General features: G+C 43.2%; 1 protein-coding gene across 3 annotated transcripts in view; it reads right to left on the bottom strand.

The window, feature by feature from the left end:
- Positions 1–24,999, bottom strand: part of RASGRP3 (RAS guanyl releasing protein 3) — a 94,476-nt gene that overhangs the window by 8,368 nt on the left and 61,109 nt on the right. For all 3 annotated transcript variants that reach the window (XM_074989708.1, XM_074989710.1, XM_074989709.1), the window contains exons 10-14: positions 20,661–20,738; positions 17,843–17,959; positions 14,002–14,117; positions 13,623–13,770; positions 6,265–6,301 (exon numbers count right to left, since the gene is read on the bottom strand). In XM_074989708.1, the coding sequence (XP_074845809.1) occupies positions 6,265–6,301; positions 13,623–13,770; positions 14,002–14,117; positions 17,843–17,959; positions 20,661–20,738 (496 nt within the window). The remainder of the gene's footprint in view (positions 1–6,264; positions 6,302–13,622; positions 13,771–14,001; positions 14,118–17,842; positions 17,960–20,660; positions 20,739–24,999) is intronic.

The following is a 24,999-nucleotide window of genomic DNA, read 5'->3' as shown; positions in this document are numbered from 1 at the left end:
CTGGTGAAAGCCACCTGGGCCAGCACCTGACAGAATGAACAGCCCTGCAGGAGGCAATCCTCCAGGTACAGGTAGACCTGAATGCTGTTTTGGCAGAGGAAGACAGCCACCACCACCATGCATTTGGTGAACACTCTAGGGGTCCATAGAGAGCCCAAAGGGAAGGACCATAAACTGAAGGTTTACATACAGGTGTCCCACAGTAAAGCGCAGGTATTGCCAATTGGAAAGCAGATCATGACATAGAAATATGTCTCCTTTAAGTCAAGAGCAGCTTACTAGTCCCCCAGATCCAGGAGGAGAATAATGGTGCCTAGGTGGACCATACGGAATTTGTGGGAAACGACAAACTTGTTGAGTTCCCTGTGGTCCAGGATAGGCCACAGGCCCCACTCCCCTTTGCTTTTGGGATGAGGAAATAACAGGAATAGAATCCTCAGCCCCCGTAGTGAGGTGGCACCTTTTTCACTGCTCCCAGGGTCAGAAGTGATTGTGCTCCCTGGAAGAGGAGCTGAAGAGAGATGGGTGGGGGACAGGAAAATGAGGGAGAATGAAAAGGGAAGGCATAGCCCAGTGTGACCATCCTGAGGCCCCACAGATCTGATGTAATAGCCGACCAGGCAGAGTCTGTTGAGGAACTTAAGGGAAGAATTGATGACATTTGGACTCTGATCTCAGGCGCACCATCAAAATGAGTTCTTGGCCCCTGAGGAAAACTTGGGCTGACGGTAGTTGGCCCCAGCCGGTGGACAGGAAGGCTTACAGTGTGAGCAATGGGGTTTACTGCAGTAGAAGTCTGAGCCCCCATGAGGTTGGAAAGGACTCGACTGGGGCTTAAGTGGCTTTTTCTGCATAGATGGTGTGTGAATGCCCAAGGACTTCAAGGTGTTCCTGGAGTCTTTGAGGCTGTGGAGGTGGGAGTTGGCTTGTTCTGCATACAGCCCCTCACCATCAAAAAGAAGGCCCTGGGTAGCTTGCTGGACCTCTGGGGGGGAGACCAAATGACTGTAACCAGGTCCTTTGACACATGGTGATGCCTGAAATGATAGCTTGGGTTGCTGCATCCCCTGAGTCCTCATGTAGCAAAGTCCTCAGGTAGCAAGTCTTTAAATTTAAGGAGAGAAGCCCAAGAGTTATAGTTATAATGGCTGAGGATGACCAATTGAGTAGTCAACCTGAGCATCGGACCACCTATTTCTCCCAAATAGGTACAGGCACTTAGTTTCCTTAGATTTTATGGCTGGAGACTGTTGACCCTAATGCTCCTTTTCATTAACTGCATCTACCACCGAGGAACAAGAGGGAGGATGAGTGTACAGGTACTCAAACCCTTTGACTTGTTCTATGCCCCAGGCAGCGGGAAGGGATAGAGGCTAAACAGTGGAGGCGGAGGACAAGAATATTTTTAAATGGAAGGGCCACACATAGCAATCCCTCTGAGGTGAGGATGGCTACCATGGGGTAATCCAGCTCAGTGCTCTCTTCCACAGAAAGGTTGAGGCTGCTAGCCACCTGACAAGGGAGGTCCTGGAGCACTCAGAAGTCTGTGGGTAGAGGACCCGAAATGGAGGAACCTGCCATGGCCTTGTCTGGAGAGGAGCTAGAAGAAGCCAATGAGGGGTGCCACCTGTGCCGAAACCACTGGCTGATCAGGAGGCAGCATACAGGAGGCTTCCTCCAGAGGAGTGGAAAAGTGAGGGTCTGGAGCTGGAGGGCTTATTGTAGCCTTGTGGCCAAAGGGGTACCTGTAGGCTGATGCTGAAGAGGATGCATGGTGCCCTGCACCTGAGGTATACCCCAGGCCTCCAGATTTGCTGCTGGGATGGAGGCCACTGAGAACCAACCATGTCTCTGTACAAGTGGGTGTGCTAGGATGGAGTGGTTGGACATGCCCAAGGCCCCCAGAAAGGAGACAGGCAAGGCTGAGTGGGAGGGCCATGGTGGGGCTGATCCAGTTGGAGCTGTTGGTGGAGAGCAGTCAGTGTTGAGCCAGGAGCATGAGAGCTGACAAGATGAGTAAGACCAGTGAAGAGAGTGAAACTGGCATCGAGACAAGAAGCTGTGGTCAGAGTGGAACTAGTGCTGAGAGGAAACATGGCACCAAGAGAGAGAATGGCACCGCTGGTACTGAGAGTGCGAGTGGCATTGAGACAAAGACCTGTGACGGGATCGGGGTGTTGAGCATGAGCGCTGATAAGGTGAAGTCTGGTGTGCTGCAGAAGGTGAGCGCGGAGAGCTGGGTCCATGAGGAACCTGGCTAGTAGAGCTGGACTTGCACGGAGAACAGGATCTGCTGATAGAGCAGGAGCAGCGTCGAGGTGCTTCCAAGCCTGACACTGGATGGAGCAGAGGCAATTGGATTCTGGGACCAAGATGACGAATGGGAGATCCAGAACTGGAATGGTGTCTAGATGGGCATAGGCCTTGAGAGACATGGTGCTGAACATCACTGCATAGGAATCAGAGCCCTCCTGCATGAAGACCTTTGAATGGGAGCGCTGGGCATACAGTGGAATGGAGCTGGATGCTGCAAATGTGACTGGTGCCATGAGTCAGACTGGCGGTGCCATGAGCGTCCAGGTCAGGACTTAGAGTGGCAAGTCCAGGAGGACTGGGCTTGGTGCATGGGGTGCTGGAGGATCAGGGTCATGGGCCCTAAGATTGTTGGGTGCTGCCTGTGTCAGACGTCAGGGTTGATGGAGCTAGTGCTGATGATCTGGGTGTCTTGGAGGCTTGCAGTGCAGAGTTGAGAGCAGTACTTGCCCAGAGGTTTGGGGGAATGCTGATGCTGGGACGAGCCTTTTTTTTCAATGCCAGGCCCAGAGCAGAGGATGGCACGCTGTGCACCGAGGAACTGGGTGAGGAGCCTTGCCATGGAGGTTGAAGTGCCAGCTCCATGAGAACCTGACAAAGCTGAAAGTCACTTTCTTTATGAGCCTGGGTCTTAAATTCCTGCAGATTTGGCACTTATCAGTCTGATGAGCGTCCCCCAAATCACGAAAGCAGGAGTTGTGGGGATTGCTCATTGTCATGGACTTCAAGCAGGAGCTACACTGCTTAAAGCCCTGAGACGTTGTCATGCCTCAGTCCCCTAAAGGGGACACAGGAGGAGAAAGGAGACCCTTCTTCACCCACTGATTGCCTAACCCTAACTGGAAAAGGATGGCTATGCTAAAGAACCATTTACAGACACACAAGAAAGTGCTAGAGAGACATGGCCCAGCAACAAGTATTCAGCCGCAGTTCCAACAGCGTGCACAAGCAGTAAGAAGAAATGGAGGTGCTGTCAGCTCAGCAGGGTCATATATAGGGCTCCATCCTGGTGCCACTCCAGGGGGATCCACAGCCTACCCCATAGGTAGCAGCTAGGGCAGTGATCTTTCTTATGTGGCTCTTTAAGGACTTCTTTGAGGCTCCCCATGCTATAATTGTGTAGTACCCAGAGGCACTGAGACCTCATACTAGGGTGAGTGAAGTCTTTGCTCTACAGCCTCAGTTGAAATCCAGGGGGCCTTTAGCTCATGCAGTGCAGCACAGGGCAGTAGAGCACAGAGCATTAGCCCCTAGGATTGGAGGCTCAATCCCTGGTGCTAGCAACCTGGGTCTGTCAGTATTATGATTGCAAAGTAAAAAAACTCTCTCCTGATAATTTTCAATATTTCACTAAATGTCTAAAAGCCAAACAATTACCAACTCATATCTAAATAGCAAACAATATGTGGTCTTGAAGCATCAGGTAACTCCCCTTTAATACATGCAGTGCATTCTGGGATATGTATGTGCACTGTTTTTAAAATAGGGATTACAAAAAAATACAGTTTGACTTATTTATTAAAGACTGTCTTGTATTCACACGCATTGCAGTTCTTGAATTATTGAGTTTTTTACTGAATTCGCAAACATGGCTGTTCTTGCTGTTTCGGTTGCCAACTCCTGAGCTAGGATAAATCATTCTGACAGTCATGCACGCTGGGTGTGTACACCTAACTTGAATGGAGATAAACAAGCACTTGAAGAAGAAGAATGGGTGCTCACAAGGGACAGGTGGTTTTTGAAATTGCTGCCCCGAAAACTCAACTGGCTCTGAAAGTCAAGCTGAACTCTCACGGTCATGCATCATTGCCTGTCACCTGGGCACTGCAAAGGAGCACATTTCAGTTGCATGCTATGAACAAAACAACAATAGATATAACCTGGTGCTCATGCAGCTCTTATCAGTAGGTCTCAAAGCTCTCTACAAAGGAGGTCAGAGTCAGAAGAGGGAGACAAGCATTTCTTCAGACAACTAAGAGAAGCTTCTGAGTCACAGGCCTTGGTTCTCATGTAATCACCCTGACGTTAGTTGGGAGATCAATACAGCAGCACACAATCAATCCAGGAAGTTTTTGGAGAATGTCGGGGATAAGTTCTTGGTACAAGTGCTGAAGAAACTGACCAGGGGCTGTGTGCAGCTTCACCTGTTGCTCACAAACAGGGAAGAATTAGTAGGAGAAATAGAAGTGGGTGGCAGACTGTGCAGCAGAGATCATGAAATGGTAGAGTTCACAATCCTGACAAAAGGAAGGTGAGTAGTAAAATACAGACCCTTGATTTCAGAAAAGCAGACTTTGACTCCCTCAGAAAACTGATGGGCAGGATCCCATGGGAAGATAATATGGAGAGGAAAGGGAGTTCAGGAGAACTGGCAGTGTTTTAAAGAAGCCTTATTGAAGGCACAGGAACTAACCATCTCAATGTGCAGTAAGGAAAGCTAATCTGGTAGGCAACCAGCTTGACTTACTAGGGAAATCCCGGGTGAGCTTAAAGTCAAAAAGAAAGCATATAAGAAGTGGAAACTTGGACAGATGACTTAAGGAGGAGTATAAATATATGGCTGGAGAATGCAGGGGAGTAACCAGGAAGATGAAAGCAAAATTGGAACTGCAGCTAGCAAGGGATGTGAGGGTAACACGAAAGGTTTTTACAGACATGTTAACAATAACAGGGTGATCAGGGAGGGTGTGGGGCCATTACAAGATGAGGGAGGTAACCTGGTGACAGATGACGTGAGAAAAGCTGAAGTACTCAATGCTTTTTTTTGCCTCTCTCTTCACGGAGGTCAGCTCCCAGACTACTGCATTAGGTAATGCAGTATGGGATGGAGCTGGGCAGCCCCTGTTGGGGAAAGAACAGGTTAAGGGCTATTTAGAAAAGCTAGATGCACACAAATCCATGGGTCCACATTTAATGCATCCAAGGGTACTGAGGGAATTGGCAAATGTCACACAGAGCCTTTGGTCTTTACCTTTGAAAACTCGTGGAGATCGGGAGAGGTCCCAGATGACTAGAAAAAGGCAAATATAGTTCCCATCTTTAAAAAAGGAAAGAAAGACAACCCAGGGAACTATAGACCAGTCAGTTTTACCTCAGTCCCTGGAAAAATCATACAGGGGATCCTCAAGGAATCCATTTTGAAACACTTGGAAGAGGGGAAAGTGATCAAGCATAGTCAACATGGATTCACCAAGGGCAAATCAGGCCTGACCAATCTGATTAGCTTCTCTGATGAGGTAACAAGCTCTGTGGACATGGGAAAGTCAATGGCTGTGATATACCTTGGCTTTAACAAAGTTTTTCATATAGTTTCCCACAATATTCTTGCCCATAAGTTAAGGAAGTATGGGTTGAATAGGTGGACTGGAAGGTGGCTAGAAGCTGGCTAGATGGGTGGGCCCAACGGGTAGCAATCAATGTGTGGTTGGCAGTCGGTTTCAAGTGCAGTGCCCCATGGATCAGTTCTGGGGCCGGTATTGTTCAATATTTTTATTAATGACCTGGATGGGGGTCTGGATCATCTGTACTGCAAGTAGCTCATTCTTGCTATTACATTTTGAGGCTATTAGGCTTATCTGTCAGACAAACAGGACAAAGAAAGAGCATTGCCAGCACACGTGGATTTCCTGAACTTCTGGGCCAAACGAGAATGCTGAAATACTTCAGGATTTCTCTCTACTTCAGATGGAGTCAGTTAGTTTGACCTACATAAATTCTAATGTCTGGCATTGAGCTAGAAATCACACTTGATTTCTGCCTTGTAATGAGTGTCTTAGCATGCAGCTGGGGTCTTATACCAGAAAGAGTTCACTGATTACTGTCAACTGTGTTACAAATGACTCATAAAAAATTTGGATGAACAGAATGTTTTTGCCAAAAAATGAGTGACTTCTGTGTGCCAAACATCATAACACCTGTCTTGAAAACAACAACTATTCATTCTGTATTTACCTTTGCATTTGTATCCTTGTTTGATTATACCCCAGAGCTGCAATGAAAGACAAATAACATCAAGGAATCAGAAAAGAAAGCTGGAAAGAAAACAAAGTCATAAATGAAGGAAGTGCCCATAGCTACAAAAGCACAAACAGGATATAACTGCTCTCAACACCCTTCCTGTTAGATAGAACTCCCCCTCCAGTTGTGATAAAAACCTAGACTAGCTTCCCCCCTCCCACTTCTCTTATCTGCAGTGGCGCTAGCATAGGATAGGAGATACAGAACATGCCTGCTTCCAGAAAGGGTGAAAAATCACCCTTTTTAAAGTGTAACAAAATTAATCTGCATAAAGCATAGCACCGCTTAATGTAATCTAGCTATGCAATGCTAATATAGCCATTCTCTGGTACTGGGGCGGCATGTGAGGTCCAAGTATGTCAGAGTAAAATAATGCAGATTAAAATCTCAACTCTCATCTACTATAGCAGTCACCAATCCAAGCATCATATAAAAACAGCTCTGGCCAGTGTTCCCTCTAATTTTATTCACGCATGTGTGGAATGAATTTTGTTCTGTGAACCAATATGGAGGAGATGGCTGACATCACATTTATTGGTTCAATAACAAGTAATGTGGCAGGGTGGTGCCAAGGGATTCCAAGTGTGGAAGGAGTTTCAGGGCAGGGGCTGAGGGCTGGTCTGTCAGGGTGAGGGCTCCAGATGGGTGTGCAGGTGATGGGGTGGATCCATGGATGAGGGATTTGTCATGCAGGCTTCTCTGGGGCTACAGTGGGGAGAAAAGTTCCCCTCAGCTCTCTTTCCCTGCAACAACACCTAGGCAGGGAGCAGGAGAAGTGCCTCTCTCCCAGCTGCAGGAGGTCTGAGGAAGGCTTGTGGCTTCAGCAGGACTGCCTCGTCCCTGGCTGTGGCAGGTCTGGATTGGGACTGGGTTGAGACTGGGGAAGGGGTGCCTCTTTCTGCCACAGTCCTCAGCACCTGCACAGCACTTAGTAGGCACCGGCACAGTCACACAACTTAGCGGGCATTCAGGTTCTGGGCATCTTATTTTTTCCAAAAACAGCTGAAGACAAAAGTCAAAACTGGCTTGAAAATAGACCATGGGGCTCAGACCTCTAACCCTCCCTCCCATGGTTAGGTGTTGGTCATCCCAGAAGACCTACTGAAATAAAAGAGACAGCTTGCAGAAGACCCATGCATTGCTAAATTTGAATACAGTTAGCTTGAATGTATGATGTAAGAAGCTAGATAAGTTCATGGAGGACAGGTGCACCAGTGGCTATTAGTAAGGATGAGCTGAGATTCAGAACCATGCTCTGAAGTGTCCCTAGCCTGTGTTTGCCAAAAACTGGGAATTCACAACAGGATTGATCACTTGGGCTATGTTGACACTAACCTTCCTCTTTTGAAAGAGGCATGCAAATTAAGTAAATTGAAAATGCAAATGAGGCATAGATTTACACATCTGGCACCTCATTTCCATATTTTTTCAAAAGAGGAAAAGCAGTGTAAATGTGGCTCTTTTGAAAGTAAACCCCATCTTTGAAAGACCCCTTTACCCTAAAAAAATAGGAAGATGGGTTCTTTTGAAGATGGGGTTTACTTTTGAAAGAGCTGCATTTACACTGCTTTTTTTCTTTCAAACGAAGAATATGCAAATGAGGTGCCAGATATGTAAATCTGTGCCTCATTTGTATTTCTGATTTCCTTCATTTGCATGCCTCTTTTGAAAGAGGAGTGTTAGTGTAGACGTAGCCTTGATGATTACCTGTTCTGTTCATTCCTTCTCAAGCTCCTGGCTTCGAACACTGTCAGAAGTCAGTATACTGGACCAGGTGAGCCATTGGTCTGATCCAGTATGGCCCTTTTTATGTTCTTAACGTACATATGATCATGTGGAAGTGGATCATAGAAAATTCCAGGCTAAATAAATGTCGTTATCCATGCACCGCATTCTTCAGGTTACAAGAATTTACAAGAAGGGCTGCTCCCTGGGTGGACAACAAGAGGCAATTGTCTCAGCTTGAGAAGAAGGACCTGGGACTGTCTGAAATTCCATCAGCAGGACGGCACTGGCCCACTGTCTGGCAGCCTGGCTGGTGCTGCTGCAACTTTTTCAGAGAGAATGACTGAAGGGGTGAGGGAGAGAGAATGATGCGGGAGCAATACAACTCCACTGTAACTCAGCAAAAACAGCCCAGAGTGCCGTTCTGACAAATTGGACCAAAAAACAAGTTTGGAGGATGGAAACGCATTTTTTAAAAGATGGAGAGAGGGAGTGGGGACACAGAGCCAAAGCAGGTATGGCGAGAGAAATGTGAGTGTGCATGCAAGAGCTTGTGAAAAAAAAACAAAATGGAGGGAGATGAACGTTGAAAAATATGGCAATTAATTAAACAGAAAATGGAAAAGCAGCAGAAAGACAGAGGAAAGGATGAAAAGGAAAACTAAGTGAGGGTATGCAGGCAAAATAGAAGGATTTGGAAAGGAAAATGAGGTGAACAGAACAGAGCAACCAGGATAGAAGGAAGGTGGAAAAAGAACAGGAGACGTGACAGCAGCAGAAATAATGGCAGTTGGTGAATTTAATCCATAATTTATCCCTACTGTTTTTTTGCTAAAATTCTGCTTTCCTTTTGTTTTCTTTTAATATATACATACTGAACTTAAATTTGATTTACGTGACCAGATGAGAATGGTATGTGTTTACAGTAAACTCTTTCACATCCAGCAGCCCTGGGACTGGGAGGTTGCTGGATAGTCAAATATTCTGGATAATACCTAGCAATTCATAACACTAAAGAAAAACAAGACTAGATTTTAAGAACCAAACAAAAATGTATGCAGAGCACTTTATTTACCAACCACAGTAGTATTGTACATTGCAAACGTATACTGTATTTGCGTATTTATTTGTATTTACTTTCACTATAGTGTACTTACAGAAAACATAAAATTTACTTATGGTTAAAATGCCAATTATCTGAGAGTTTCAGATAATAGAATGCCAGATATGAAAGAGCATACTGTGTATTTGTTTGGAAAGGGACACTAGACCTGACATTATTACCTTGCGAGCCCTTTTTGGGGGTATCTATTTATGATTCTTAGCAGGAAATGGTTTTTAATAATTATTTGCCTCCATTAATCTTTGGACCATTACCACTGAATATTAGTTTGAATGTAAATTATCCTAGCCATTCAAACCAGCACCTTCTTTAGCCTCTAATTTGACATCATTACGATGGCAATGCAATGGCAATCAAGATACAGATTCTGCCCCAGCAAGTGTGAACATGTCTGACACAGATTTTCTGGAAGCTAACTTGAGGTAGCTCTGAGTCAAGTGGAAGCACTTGTGTGGTCCCCATTGAATTAACACAACACTAAACACAACTTTGACCTGTAACAGCCACATCTATTCAACACTATCAAGTGCCAAGAGTTTTTTAGCTTGACAGAAAAGGTTCACATGTATTTAATAATAGATATTGTATTGGCTAGCACTGACCTTTAATTGTCATTTCAATTTTGCCTTGCACACAATCAGTGCACATCATTTTGACTTTGAATCACCACATCAGTTCAGAATTATGCATAACCCCTGAATGAACAGAACTGAAATGAACAATTATGTATGAAAAGCTTTTAAGTTCAATTTCCTTTGCTCTCATTACATGCTCTGGGAGAAGTTCACCTCCAGCACAATGTCATTGGATTCAGTGAATTTGCATCAGGGATATCTTTAACCTCTCTCTTTATCCAGGGTACTATTGTTTGTACATGCTTATTCTTAGGCTGGATTTAACAGAGATTAGAAAAATACAGCACTGCTCTATTATTCCAGAACAGGACATACAGTAAAAAGATTTAGTCCTTTGGAGAGGAGCAGGCTTGTGATGAGGACATTGGAGATCTGGGTTTAATTTCTGCTCTGCCATGGACATCCTGTGTGACTACTATTGAAATGTCAGCACATCAGGATCAGGCCTCAAAAAGCTTCTCCCAAAATGGCATCAAGAGAAAAGGAAAGAAATCAGATCAGAGAAGGTTTGGGACCATCTCAAGGTGATACAGTTTTCTTCTGGTCTGCTTTGTGGAATATCCTATTGTCTCACTGTAGGAGATTAATTAACAGAACTTAAAATTCACAGTGTTTGAGGCCAGGAGGGACCATTCGTTCACCTAGTTAGATCTGCTGTATGTCACAGGCCATGAAATTTCCTCCAGTTGCTCCTCCACTTAACTCAGTGACTGTTGACTAAGGCATATCATCCATATTAGAAGAGTGTATTTACATGCCCAAACAGTTTTCATCACTTTTCAGACCTTTAATAACCCATACATTTATTCAAGAACAACAAGAAGTCCTGTGGCACCTTATAGACTAACAGATATTTTGGAGCATAAGCTTTTGTGGGCAAAGACTTTGCCCCTGAAAGCTTATGCTCCAAAATATCTGTTAGTCTATAAGGTCCACAGGACTTCTTGTTCTCGAAGATACAGACTAACACGGCGACCTCTCTGATACTACACATTTATTGCTTCTTTTCTACCATGAGCTTTTTTCATTAAAACAAAGCTGTCAGTATACTGAGAACCATTATCAACCATTTGCTTTCTCTAAAAAGAAATAACAAGGATTTGAACAGGCAATAGATCTCGAGTCTTAACATTAAATGCTCTCATTCATAGGTGTCTAACCCATGGCCCATAGGCCACATCCATCTTGATTGATGTGACCCACTGATTTTGCAGCATTTAAGCTTCCGTTTAAAAACTACTAAGTTACTAGCTCTCAAGTTTGTGAAGAAAACCTTCCAAATGTAAATCTAGTGTAACTTATTCTGTGATGTCTTCCTGCAACTGCAGATAGCCTGAAAAGGACAGATCTAATAAGTGCCCTTTCCAGGTCTGTGGAGAGACTTATCATGCCCTTTAGCAAGGTGGAAGGGGGCTGATTCCATGCCCCTGGAAGGGGTGGGGCTTTGGTCAGAGGGGGAATGCCCCCCCAAGCCATCCTTCAGGCGTGCCTGGAGCATGCTGTGTGGGATCTGGTGGCAATTTAAAGGGCCCTGGATTCCGGCTCACTATCACTGCTGAAGTAGTGAAAGTAGCAGCTGGGAGCCCTGCGCCCCTTTAAATTGCTGGGCCCAGGGTATCTGCCCATTTTGCCCCCTGTCAGTGGCCCTGTGCCCTGCTCTACCTCCATAAGGACACTTCAGTGTCAACATTAACTATTTCACTGTTTATCATTTTAGCAGTTAGAATGGGAATAGATGTGAATGAAGCCCTTGGGGACGTGGGAATTGCTGCAGAGAAGGAAACTCTGAGGGAAGAATAGAGGAGACTGACAAAGACAGAAGCTGCATCTACACGTGCACGCTACTTCGAAGTAGCGGCACCAACTTCGACGTTAGGCGGCGAGACGTCGAAGTCGCTAAGCTCATGAGGAGATAGGAATAGCGCCCTACTTCGACGTTCAACGTCGAAGTAGGGACCGTGTAGACGATCCGCGTCCCGCAACGTCGAAATTGCTGGGTCCTCCATGGCGGCCATCAGCTGGGGGGTTGAGAGATGCTCTCTCTCCAGCCCCTGCGGGGCTCTATGGTCACCGTGGGCAGCAGCCCTTAGCCCAGGGCTTCTGGCTGCTTCTGCGGCAGCTGGGGATCTATACTGCAGGCACAGGGTCTGCAACCAGTTGTCAGCTCTGTGTATCTTGTGTTGTTTAGTGCAACTGTGTCTGGGAGGGGCCCTTTAAGGGAGCGGCTTGCTGTTGAGTCCGCCCTGTGACCCTGTCTGCAGCTGTGCCTGGCATCCCTATTTCGATGTGTGCTACTTTGACGTGTAGATGTTCCCTCGCTGCGCCTATTTCGATGTTGGGCTGAGCAACGTCGAAGTTGAACATCGACGTTGCCGGCCCTGGAGGACGTGTAGACGTTATTCATCGGAATAGACTATTTCGATGTTGGCTGCACGTGTAGACGTAGCCAGAGACAGAAAGCAAGATGCAGAAAGAACAGAAACAAAGAGTGATGTTATGCTGGTCCTAAAGGAGAATGGATTTTTGCCACTGATACAAAAAGAAATTATGGCTATGTCTATACCAGCACAAGTCTTTGAAATGGCCATGCAAATGGCCATTTCAAAGATTACTAATGAGGTGCTAAAATGCATATTCAGTGCCTCATTAGCATGCTGCCAGCTGCGGCTCTTTGAAATTGCTGCTTTTCGCTGCCGCGTGGCATGTCCAGAGGGGGGCCTTTCGAAAGGACCCTGGGAACTCCAAAATCCCCTTATTCCACTTGCACGGCCATTTCAAAGATTTGTGCTAGTGTAGACGTAGCCTATGTGTTGAAAAAATACAACCTCCTTAATGGATGTTCAAATGAGAAAATGGCAATTCAGCATGATATTTCAGATTATTCTTTGTACTCATTTAAATCATTTTAATCCCACCAATTCATTCTTTTATTATAACTTGTTTGAAGTAGAGATGGTAAAAAGTTACTGGTTTTATTTGGTTTGCTGATTATTCAAGAAATGCTTCAATAAAGTGTTAATTTGTTTAAATGACAGGACTCTATCATTGACTGATAGCATTTTGTATATTGTGGGAGAAATCAAATATTTTTAAATTTTTAAACTGCCATTGATTTATTGGAGATTTTTAAAACAGTCTTAATCTGAACAGAATTATGGTGGCAAGAGCAATTTAAAAAAAAAAAGTTTTGCCTCTTCTTCATCCACATCTTCTGCTCCACACATCCACTTTCTCTGGTACTCAATACTCCAGAAAGGAAACTGAATTAACTAAAGATGCAAATTTAATGCAAGAGCCTTAAAAAGTGTGAATTTAAAGTGGATTACCTCCCTGCGTGGATGCTCTCTTTCAGAAGTAAAGTGGCCTTAATTCACTTTAGCTTTAGGTAAGACCACTTTTACTTCTGAATGTGTGTTCATGCCGGTGTTGAATACATTTTAACTAATGTTCTTTAAATTCACACCTTTGGTTAATTCCATTTAGCTTTCTGTGTAAATAAACTCCCTTTAGGGATATTCTCTCTCTCCTTCCTCTAGGAATTTACAGTCCTCCTTTCCTTGGCCATTGGCATTCTTTCCCAAAGAGAAAGTCTTTATATTTAAACACCCAAAAGCCAGAGGAAGAAAATATGGACTCCACAGAGTCAACATTTTCAGTTTCCCTTTGTAAAATTAGGCCAGGCTGAATACATTAGTTTTAATACTGGTGTCTGGGCCCTGTTTCCTCTTGGTGGTGTTAGTTCATCGTATGCTGAATATAGTATAACTAAGTCTATATGTGAAGAATGAGAATATGAGAAACATACTTACAAATCCTGCACAGTGCTCACAGAAAGTTGGTTTAAGATAGGTCATCTCATGAAAGTTATGAATAAAACCTGGTCCCATTTTACACTGCAGCTGCGATTTAGCCCTCAGAAAGTAGGCCATCATTTCTTCTTTGCTGATAAGACCATCCCTGTTAAAAGAATTTCATGGTAATCTATTAAAATGTTGCTAGGACCTTCTGCAATATAAACACTAGATAGTAATAAATAACAGTAAAAGGCAAAAGACTAATTGTCATTGCTCTTCACGCTGTTGGGTGAAAAGTCAGATATATAAGAAGTTTGGAGGTCTGGGAGACATTGTATGTTCTTTAAAAGTCCAGGGAAACAAATGAAAAAATTGAAGAAAAATAAAAACATACTGGTCTTTGTCCAATACACAAAAGGAGTCCAGGAAAGGAAAGTTGGCAGCTATACTTTCGAAGTCTTCTTGAGAGATGTAGCCATCATGGTCATGATCATAGTTCCTAAAAACAGACTGAAAGATGAGAGAAGTGATTGTTTGATCATAAACAACAAAACGGCAGAATAAAATCCAATTGATGCACATTTGTGAGTCCAAACCAGCTTTTGCAGTTACAGGAGTTAAATGTCCAACTTCATTAACCAGACCCTGCTGAACTGGTTAATTTTATCAAATACCAACTATCACTACCTCGTGCTTTCATGTTCGTAGCGGTTAAACTGCAGAGAAAAGGTAAATTTCTCAACAAAAACTTGCCCTTAATAACAACAAGTCCTGCGGCACCTTATAGACTAACAGATATTTTGGAGCAAAAGTTTTCATGGGCAAAGACCCACTTCGTCAGATGAAGCAGGTCTTTGCCCACGAAAGCTTATGGTCCAAAATATCTGTTAGTCTATAAGGTGCCACAGGACTTCTTGTTGTTCTCAAAGACACAGACTAACACAGCTGCCTCTGTGATACTTGCCCTTAATAGTAACCCAATGTACATTCTACCATGCTCCCACCACACACACAATAACCTTGCTCACTTGCTTGCAAATCATTCTCCTCTTGCACGACAAAGCATAATCCTTTTCATTATGGATCATATATTTGGCAACCCCCCCCAAATACACTTATCAAACACTTTATTTTTAGTATCACAGATTTTCTTGATTGCGTTTTACGGGTTTATGACCAAGACTGTTCCTCTCATCTCCAAAATAAGACTTTATAAATCTGCCTTGCTTATAAATATTCTGACATCCATATCTCCTGCACTGAAGCACACATACTCAGTCTATGACATGCCACCCAATGTAAATACAGATAGTGGTTCAAATTCACAAAGTGCATAAGGTAGTATACAAGACTTTCCCCCGCCACACTAATTTAATTTATTTGTACCTATTTACATTCCCAGTGTGTATGGAACTCAAGGCACATGCAATAAAACTATGAAAAAGTGTAGGTCAAAGTTAAAATAGTTTTATGAAAAAATCAGATCCTGTCAAACCACATGATTTCTGATGCCATTACAGATGTGGTTGGTAACAGGAAATATGTAGAATTATGGAGTGATTTTTAAAAAGCATTTGTCATAATACTGCATGATATTATCATTAAAAAGTTAGCACTATCCATTATCAAAAAAGCACACATTGGATAGTTTAAGAACTGAAAAACTGACAGATTCCAAAAATTAGCTGTCAATAGGAAATCACCATCCTGTGGGGTGTTTTCAGAAGGGCTTCCACCAGCCTGATGCTATTCGATATTGTCATCAATCTGGAAGCAAATATAAGATCACCGCTGATAAAATTTGCAGATCATACAAAATTGGTGGAATGTTAAATAGTGATAAGGGAAGTCCAGTCATACAGAACAATCTGGATTGCTTGGTAAATTGGTCCTATTCCACAAAATGGGTTATAATATAGCCAAATGTAAGGTCACATGTCTGGGAACAAGGAATAGGAAAATATACACTGGAAAAGAGTGACTGAAAAGGATTTAGGGGTCATAGTGGACAAGCAGCTCAAGATTAACTCCCAATGTGTTAATTTGGCAAAAAAGGGCTAATGCAATCCTTTGGAGGTATAAGGAAGAAATAATGAATTTTCTCTTTCTCTATATGACTGTGGTGAGACCAACACTTAGAATTCTTCATATTTGGTTTTGGTGTTCATATGTAAAGAGGGTGTGAAAAATTGGAGAGAGTGAAGAAGGGAGGTGCAAAAGTGATTTGATGGTTGGAGAAAAAACCTTGAGCGGCAGACCTAAATATGTAGTTTATGAAAAAGAAAGAGAGAGAGAGAGACAGAGGGAGACAGGTGATTTTATTACAGTGTATAAATATCTTCATAGGGAAAAAAATCCCAGGTACTAAAAGGCTCTTTGATTTAGTGGAGAAGGTCATGGGAAGAACCAAAGGCCGGAAGCTCATGTCAAATTCAAATTAGAAAGAAGGCACACATTTTTAACAAATGAGGGTGAACAATCATGGAGCTAATTATGAAGGGAAATGGTGGGGACTCCATCTCTTGATATCTTCAAATCAATACTGACCAAAGCTTATCTTCCAGAAAGCCATCCAGTCATGAATTCAAGTAACTGGGTCACGAGAATGGTAAACAGAGTGAAATTCAACAGCTTCTGTTATACAGGAGAACAGACTAGCTAATCTGATAGTGTCTTCTAGTCTTAAAAGATCCCAAAACAAACTAGCACTCTGTGGACAGAAGAAACTTTCATAGTTTAATGGAGGTCTTCTGCTTCTTCAGAATGCAAATTAGCTCATTAAGAACTCTATCACAATTCAGTGGAGCAAATATAAGTTGCTTTAAAAATATCTAAATTAGTGAAAAAAAATTTGTTCTACCTTATACATCCCTTTCAAATTTGTTCCGCTAGCTCCAGAGCACAATTTTCAACCTAATTATGCCCTTGTCTGATATCAGCCTCTAAAGTGGGAGACAGACTATGTTACCTTCAGCATGCACAATACGCGCTCAATGACAACTTAAATTTAAATCAGAGACGGGCCGCAGACTGCCTTGTATTTTTCATTTTGCACATCCAACACCCCCTACCCTCCACAGCCCCTACCCTCCAGGTCTTTAGAGATCCATCTCACATTTTACCTGAACCACTACAGCCTAGTTATAGTGTATCTCTAGGATTAAAGCAGCCTAGGTCTTTGGACTCAAAGGCCCTGTTCTTATTCCCTTTTAAATAAATGGCAAAACTTCCTCTGATTTCAATGGGAGCAAAGCAGGTCCTAACTGTGCTGCAGCTGCAATTAGCACAAGTTTATGATTGTCCTACATCACAGGATCATGTGAGCTAATCACAACCAATGATTGCTTAGACAGTAAAAAAATATTGACCCTGTAGCCCAAAACAGAATGGAGTTGAGGTTTATAGTAGAAAATTGTTGTTCTGATGTTTGGAACCATGGCTGATGGCACTGATAGAATGCACAGTCTACCAAATGCTGCCAAACTCGGCATGGGTTCTCCTTCAAGGTAGCTCATTGAAGGGCATGGAATTTAGACCAAGTTTGTCAGATCTGTCTAAAATAAATATAATTTCTGCCCTTTCTGTCCTGAAGCACAAATTTGACTTGCCTTATTTTTAAGCTGTTGAAAAGTTGCATATTTGGTGCCAAGAATTATGAGATTTGCCAGAAATTTATGGCAAATATAAGGTACCTTAGCACTTAGCATAAGAGTTCAGAAAGGCTCGCAGTTGCATTGGTGCTTCCCAAAACCAACACCCATCTTTCTGAAGTTGGAACTGCTAGGACTAACATTTGCATCTCATTACAAATAGAACCCATAAAAAGGGAAGCCTGACTTCAAAATCTCCTGAAAGTTTATGCTTTGGCATAAACTGGGTTGTGGACTCAAACTTTGATTTTCAGAATAAAGTTAAAATCTGACAGTGTGAGCATGAAAATCACAAATTACTATAACACTGAAAGTCTCAAAGGGGTAGCCATGTTAGTCTGTAGCTTCACAAATAATAAGTAGCCCTGTTCCACCTTTGAGACTAACAAACTTATTAGGTCATGAGCTTTCATGGGTAAAACCCACTTCTTCAGATGGCTCATGACCAAATAAATTTGTTAGTCACTAACGTGCTACAGGACTGCCTGTTATTTGCATAGCACTGAAATTCATTTTGTCTTGGAAATCTCAGGAAAGACAAAGCTGCTCTTCCCTTTTGAGTAACGTAATGTATCAAATACTTACATCCACCAGCTTTCTTATGTGCTTGTTAATGATGGTTGGGTCAGGTTTTGGTAGCACCCCAGATGCCCATTCCAGTGGCACTACTGGCTTGTTAGGAGTTGTTGGGGAGGTAGGTTGCTGACAAAAATAACAAAAAGGTATTTTTCAAATTTTAATAGTAAAGCAAAGTTTGTTGCTAAAGTAACACTGCAGATCAGAACGACAAATGAAAAGCCTATTTGGTAAGCTGTCAAGGAAGGTTTCAAGGAAGAGGAGAGTTCCTTACCTCACACAATGCCAGTCCTCATCCTATATTACCCCCATGCTGGCAGAGTCCTACGCCTAAGCATGCAGCCACCGAACTTCCAGGAGCAGTGACAATTAAGGGGGAAATGTGTTGAGAGCCTTCCCTTTCTAACTGTCTCCAGTTTCTTTCTACCTCCAGGTGTTTCACCAGTAACCAGGCTCTACACTAGATGGTTGGAGGGAAGGTCAGTGTGTCTCTGTAGAGACAAGACAATCAGAGAACAGGAGTTACACAAGATAAGTAACTTCCTTTTCCCCTTGCTGACCTTGCCTCCACAGAGTCACACCACTAGGAGATAACCAGAATTGTCCTCCTGGAGAAGGTGGGTCAAGAAGCCCTGCTTGTTCCACAGTGGCTGGAGCAGTGCGGTCCCAAAAATAGCATTTACTCTTAGTGCAGCACCACAAGCCCAGTGTTTGTGGCCATTGACATTCCACACAGAAGCCCTACTAACTTTTGATAAAGCCATGTTACGACTGCCTGGAGGGGAAGCTGCCAGTCCTGGAGGAACAAGCCATGACTCTTTCTGAAGCGGGGATTTTAGCCAAATCCTAACAGAACTGTGGATTCAATCCACTCCATTTAGACAGCCTTTGAGCAGAAGGACTAACCTTTGGATTTCGTTTCAAAGGCATCAGCCAGCCTGTCTGGTTTTCAGAATAGCATGTTCTTGTTTAAACAGTAGCTGACAGCTCATTTGACTCGAGCTGGGTGAATAGCTGATTTTTCAGTTTGTTGGCAGTTCTAAAAAGTTGTGAAAAAATCCAGTTTGACCCAAACTGACAACTGTGCCAAATTTTGATGAATAAAAAACAGCAAAAATGACAGAACACTTTGTTTGGGGTCAAATGAAACATTTTATTTGGCCTGCAGCAAAACATCTCATTTTGTTTAGTTTCTGGGTGTTGATAGCAGAGGGGCACGTTAATGGTAGTGGCAGCACGGGTAGTCTGACTAATTAAGCACTTAGGGGAGCAGGGACTTGAATGTGTGCCTGTGACCTCTTAGGGGAGTGCCCTAATGACTCCCTCCAGAATAGTTCCTAAATTCCAAAAATTTATTTTGCTCGAACTATTGAGTCAATGTCATAAATAATGTTGGCTTGACCAAAGCCGCATCATTTGGCAAATTCGACCAGACAAACAGACACCCTGTTCCTTGTGTGAAACCTACAGACCAATCTGCCTCAGCTTCAATGACTGTGTAGGTTAGGGGCAAAATAGGACGATAGGGACTTATTCTACGAAAAATCTGAGACAGTCTTGGTTATAAATTTCAAGGAAGGTCCCAAAATAGCCTGATCCAGATGAAAAATGATATAAGGTGGACAATTTTTCTCTTTTTTATTAATGCCTGCAAATCTGACAAACCTGGTTGAGGTGATGGTAACTAGGAAAGAAATCTGAAATGTGGCACTGAACAGAGATCAAGAGCCCGGAAGCTCAAAAGTGCTTGTGTAAGTTTGGCAAGCACTAAAATTGATTCTCACTGATTACCAGGCTCCCTGGTAGAAGGATACCAACTTACGTGACTTGTGGCAGAGCAAGTTAAACTATCAAAAACTTTAATTTTAAACACAAATGTTAAACACTTCCTACCCCCAAAGCTACATGTATTAAAACATACCTGTGCTGCTGTGTTTGTAAGAAAGAGAGTATTTGGGTGTATCAGCGGGGTGGATTAGTTCTACGGTTGGCCCAAGACTGTTAGGAGTTGAGGGACATGCACACATTCCCACTCACTGCTCTTATATTTTCTGCAGCTGCAAACCTAGGTGTACAACTCCTACAATAAGACTGTGGAGGCAAGTTTAGGAAGGAGAAATCTCTATCTCCACAAGCCTAGAGAGTTCAAGTTAATTCAAACAAGAAAATAAAGGGACAAATGACCCTCCAGATGTAAAATGCTCAAACGTTTATTTTTCATCCCAAGATTAGCATGCAAGGGACTTTCTTTGCTAGAATTCATGTCTCAGAGGAACAGTTGGCTGCACCCTTGCAACTGCAAGTTCCATATATTTGAAGTACACAGGCTTTTAAAAATAACACACTAAACTTACAACTACACTAAATGAGTTTAAAATACTTAGCAGACATATGGGACAACTTGCCCTTTAAAAAAAGAAAAGTCGGGGTGCTCTCTGGGGAGTTGAAATAAGGGAAAGTCCCAGGGGAAACAGAACAGATGGTTACCCTATCTAACATGCCAGTATGCAGCTGCACTATTGGTAATGCTACTAGACAACTTGTTGAAGCTTGGATAAAAGCTGATAGGATGAAATCTGGGAGATGTTACATGCAGTTTCTAAGTTGTCAAGTTTACAAATTTATACAAAACCAATAATGAGTAACGACTTCATTAGAAAATGCACATGAAAAAGTTTTTCATTAAACTTGAACTAGGCAAACACTAATGGGTGGATTGTCCTCTAATTTTTAGGCATTTAAAGGTATAATCTCATTACTGCTAATATAAATATGCTGAAATTGATTGCTACTGTATCTCCTTCAAAATTCAACAAAGGTAACTTACTGATTTAGAATTCCTTGGTTCTAGCACCAATGAAAGCTTGTAAATATCATCTTCTGTGTGATAGAGATCCAGGGAAAGCTGTAAATCAACAGGAAGGAAAACAGTGATATTTATTCAATTGGGTTGGAAATGACAACAAGCTTAGCAATTTAAAATAAGGGACTCCTTTTTCTCCTACTGAAGTCAACGAGAGTTTTGCTATTTGGTGCTCCAAGTATGTAGGGAGGCTTGTTCTGAGGAAGTTCACTGATCTGTAATAATACTGTTTTTCATGGAGATATTGTAACCCACTGGTGAGCATTTTACAATTTTCCCTCTACTAGTTGGCAGAACACATCAAATATTACAACTTCCAGCTGCATTATGCTACAACATATCACGTTTGGCAGTCTCACATTTTGGCCATTGTCAAAGGACAAAAATGTATGCAAAGAATTATCCTGCCACAAACACTTCATTGTCCACAGCTTGGCAACCAACATGCCTGGAAAAAGAATCCAGTGGATATGAGAGATGGAAGAAGGAAACAAACATACTGGGTTTTGTGTTAGTAACTTAAACAGGGGTAGCACTATAAAGACTACCAAATAATTTATTAGGTGATGAGCTTTTGTGGGACAGACCCACTTCTTCAGATCCAGAGATAGCGCTGTACTGGAAATAGCACTATCTCCAGATCTGAAGAAGTGGGTCTGTCCCACGAAAGCTCATTCCCTAATAAATTATTTTGTTAGTCTTTCAAATGCTACATAACTGCTTCTTTGTTTTGTTAGAATACAGACTAAGACTTTCTGTTATTATTAAACAGGTAATGTTTTAAACTGTGCTAATTAGAACTTGGCAAACACTCGGCAATAAACCTACTTGTTCATGTAGTGGTATTTTTATCTCACAAATTGTTTGCAAATTGAGTGGTTTTGGTTCAGTGTTGTTTTACAAGTGTTTTATATACACACTTCAGCTCACTCATCTCCTGAATCTATTTGCAGTGAGTGTTGGGTACAGGTAATTAGTTCAAAACTCAAGATGATTTGATCAGCTATGTAAGTCTCATGATCTCTTTCTGTTCCCTGATTGGATGTACATAAAATTCAGCCTCAAGCTGCTGGTGCAAATATTTATGATTACTAATTCACAATTTTCCTTCTACCCATATTATATAACACCACAACAAAAACCTTCTGCCACTAAACTGGCTTTCAAGGACTATCAATAGTCAAACCTGTCAGTTTTGTACTATCATGAGTTAGATTTCCTATAAGAGGAAACCTGCCACTCTGGAGGATGAATGTGTTGATTAACACCATCTGGACCTATACAGGTAGGTCACTAACTTAAGAAGGGCTCTGGTGCTATCTTACTCCCCTGCACCCTAATAAAATCTGGTAACTGCATTACAAAGGCTCTGTCTACACTAGAGTATAAAGTTGATTTTAAGGCACTTAGCTCAATCTTACAATGTGACTGTCTTCACCGCAAATCCCATTAGGTCGATTTTAAGGGCACTAAGGTTGACTTTCTCGCCCAACCCTCCCCCCAGGTTGTGTAACGCCAAATTTGACTCTAAAATGTTGAATTAGTACTAGTGTAGAAACAGTGTTACTTTAAATCAATTTTTATTGGCCTCCAGAGGTATCCCACAATACCACAAATGAGTCTGTTCTGGCTGCTTTCACTTCTGCTGCTCTCCAGGTATGCAGGAAGTGGGTGACAGGAAGACTGGTATTTTGCATTCATTTTCTTTCTGGCCAGCAGCGTGATCACATCTAGCCATGGTTTCTCAGAGTCACACAAGAGCCCCAGCATGGACCCATCAGGAGGTCCAGGATCTCATTTTTCTGTGGGTGGATAAATCTGTGCTGAGTAAACACCAGGGACACTCAGCAGTACCATCTGAAAATCATGCTCCCCTCGACACTCACCTGCCTGCCAGGCTGTGCGGACCATGCCCGCAGACAGTGGTATGCCCTATCCTGCTTAAGAGGGCTTCTTCCCTGCACAGGATTAAGCAGCAGAGGCCAAGAACTTGTTTCCTCTGCTTCACATTTGTGTGGGGCAGCCCCCTGCTCCACAGGCACTTTGTGGCTGGTGGGCTAGCCCCCTTCCCAACCACCACATGGCTAGCTCCTGCCCCACCACGCCATGTGGTGGCTGGCTGTGTGAACCATGCTTCCAGACAGTGCTATGTCCTGCCCTCTGCAGGGTGATGGCTTCTTTACTGCACATGGTTTAGCACCGAGGTATCCGATAGCAATTCAAAGATTGCCACACTTGCAGTTGTCAGACTTTCATATTCTCCACAGGCAACCACAGCTCTAAATAAATGCTTTCCCCCTCCCCCCGAGCCAGGCACTCCCAACCTCCCTTTAAATAAAAGCCCTCCTCCTCCCCCAGAGCCAGGCACCCATGGCCTCCCCATTCTAAATCAATGCCAGTGAGCCACCAGAACTGCTGGAAGTGCCAGGGCTGGGGCCTTTGGGGTTCTCATGCGCTTCTCCCACCAGCCAGTGGGGTGTGTGCCCAGAGCAGGCAGATGGCACTCCCCACATTCAGCTCTAAGAAGAGCTGCATTTAAGAGCCTGTCCTGTTCGCCACATGTGGTGAGTGGCGAGCATGTTGGACACCACGGGTTTAGCAGAAGAAGCCAAGAAACTTGTTTGCTGCACTTCACATTTGGACAGGTGCTATGCAGCTGGCAAGCTAGTCCCCTCCCCCCCATCACGTGGCTAGCCTCCACCCCTCCTCACCACATGGTGGCTGGGCAGTGCAGACGATGCCTGTTGACAGTTTCATCTCCTTTCCTGAGCAGGGCTTCACTGCTTGAGAGGGCTTACCCTCACTGGGGTGGAAGCAGAATGTGGCTGGGGGACATATAGAGTACTCTCCCTTCCCAAATTGTGTGGCTTGTGGGAGGATTTCCTGTGAAGGAATGGAGCTCATGGGTTTTCTCTCTCTCTCTCTTCCCTCTGACACACAGGCAGTTGCTAGGGTTTCTTTACCAGAAGAGGCAAGGGAATCCCTTTAATCGCTCCTCAACTGTTTTATCTTCCAAAGCTTCCTTAATTTTTCCTTCTCTTCTTGAGCCACTGCTGCCTCTGATGGAGTAATGGCTCCTTCAAGTCCTTCTCTTTTATTTAGTCTTGGGGATTCATAATGAGTCTGGAGCTACTACTTCAAATAGTCTCCTTGCCTCATGTTGGGGGTGTCAGCCTCCCTACAGCATTCGTCACTTCTGTGTGACAATGGCTCACAAATTTCTCTCTGGCTCTCTCTCCCCTTCAAATCTGGCTGCTTCAGCTGGATACATTACCACCTTTTCATCTTATCTTCTTTCCTTGTGAATAATATGGTGTCTTTCACGAGTTGCACAGACACCTGTTTGGTGTATTTTCACTAGTGGAAGAGATAGTAACCACTACAAACTAACACCCTCTGCCTTTCCTTCTCTTCTTTTGAGTCATGCTAACCACTAGACACCAATGCCCTCTGGGATTCCATACTTTTCCTTCTTTCCACATGAAAAATATAAAGTCTTTCACTGGTTCCATAGACCCACTTTGTTCCACTTGGGTGTCATGGACTTTAGCTACTGAACCATTCCTGTTTGGTGTATTTTCACAGGTGGAAGAGATGTGAACCACTAGACACCAACACCTTCTGCCTTTCCTTTTCTTCTTTTGAGTCCTGCTAACCACTAGATACCAATGCCCTCTGGGATTCCATACCTTTCTTTCTCAAGTCATTATATCTTCTTTCCTTGTGCATAATATGAAGTCTTTCGCTAGCTGCATACACCTACTTTGAGCCAGTCCTGTTTGATATATTTTCACCAAGGGGTAGAGACTTCTGAAAAATGGCCAGTCTTCACTGCTGTGTGGTGATGGCTCACAAATTTCTTTCTCTCTTTCTAGTTCAAATCTGGATCCTCCAGCCCATCTCTCTCTTCACTTGTATTTAATGTTAATTTAAAGTCTGTTGTAAAAACTCTTTTGTAAAAGCCGCTTCTTTCTGGAATGCAGACAACTCAAACAATTTCTCTCACTAGGGAAAGAGACTTCTGAAAAATGGCCATTTATTTTCAATGGTGGGGGGAATGAGGGTAATACAGTCTAGGAAGATGACATCACACACCCACAACCACTTGAGGGGCATTTTTCCCCCATAATGCATCAGCAAAAAACCCAGAATGCAATGGGGCTGAAGGAATTGTGGGATAGGTTCCCACAATGCATTACCACAATAGTTGAACTTTGGCAGTTGTGGGGACATGCTGAATTGACTTTGTGAGCAGGTGTGGACACTCAACTTCAACTTTATAAAATCTAGTGGTAAAAGGGCA

Source organism: Carettochelys insculpta, chromosome 3 (assembly GCF_033958435.1).
Source record: "Carettochelys insculpta isolate YL-2023 chromosome 3, ASM3395843v1, whole genome shotgun sequence".
In the NCBI taxonomy this organism is placed as follows: Eukaryota; Metazoa; Chordata; order Testudines; family Carettochelyidae; genus Carettochelys; species Carettochelys insculpta.
Note: the sequence above shows the minus strand (reverse complement) of the source record. Positions and strands in the feature narration are given on the sequence as shown.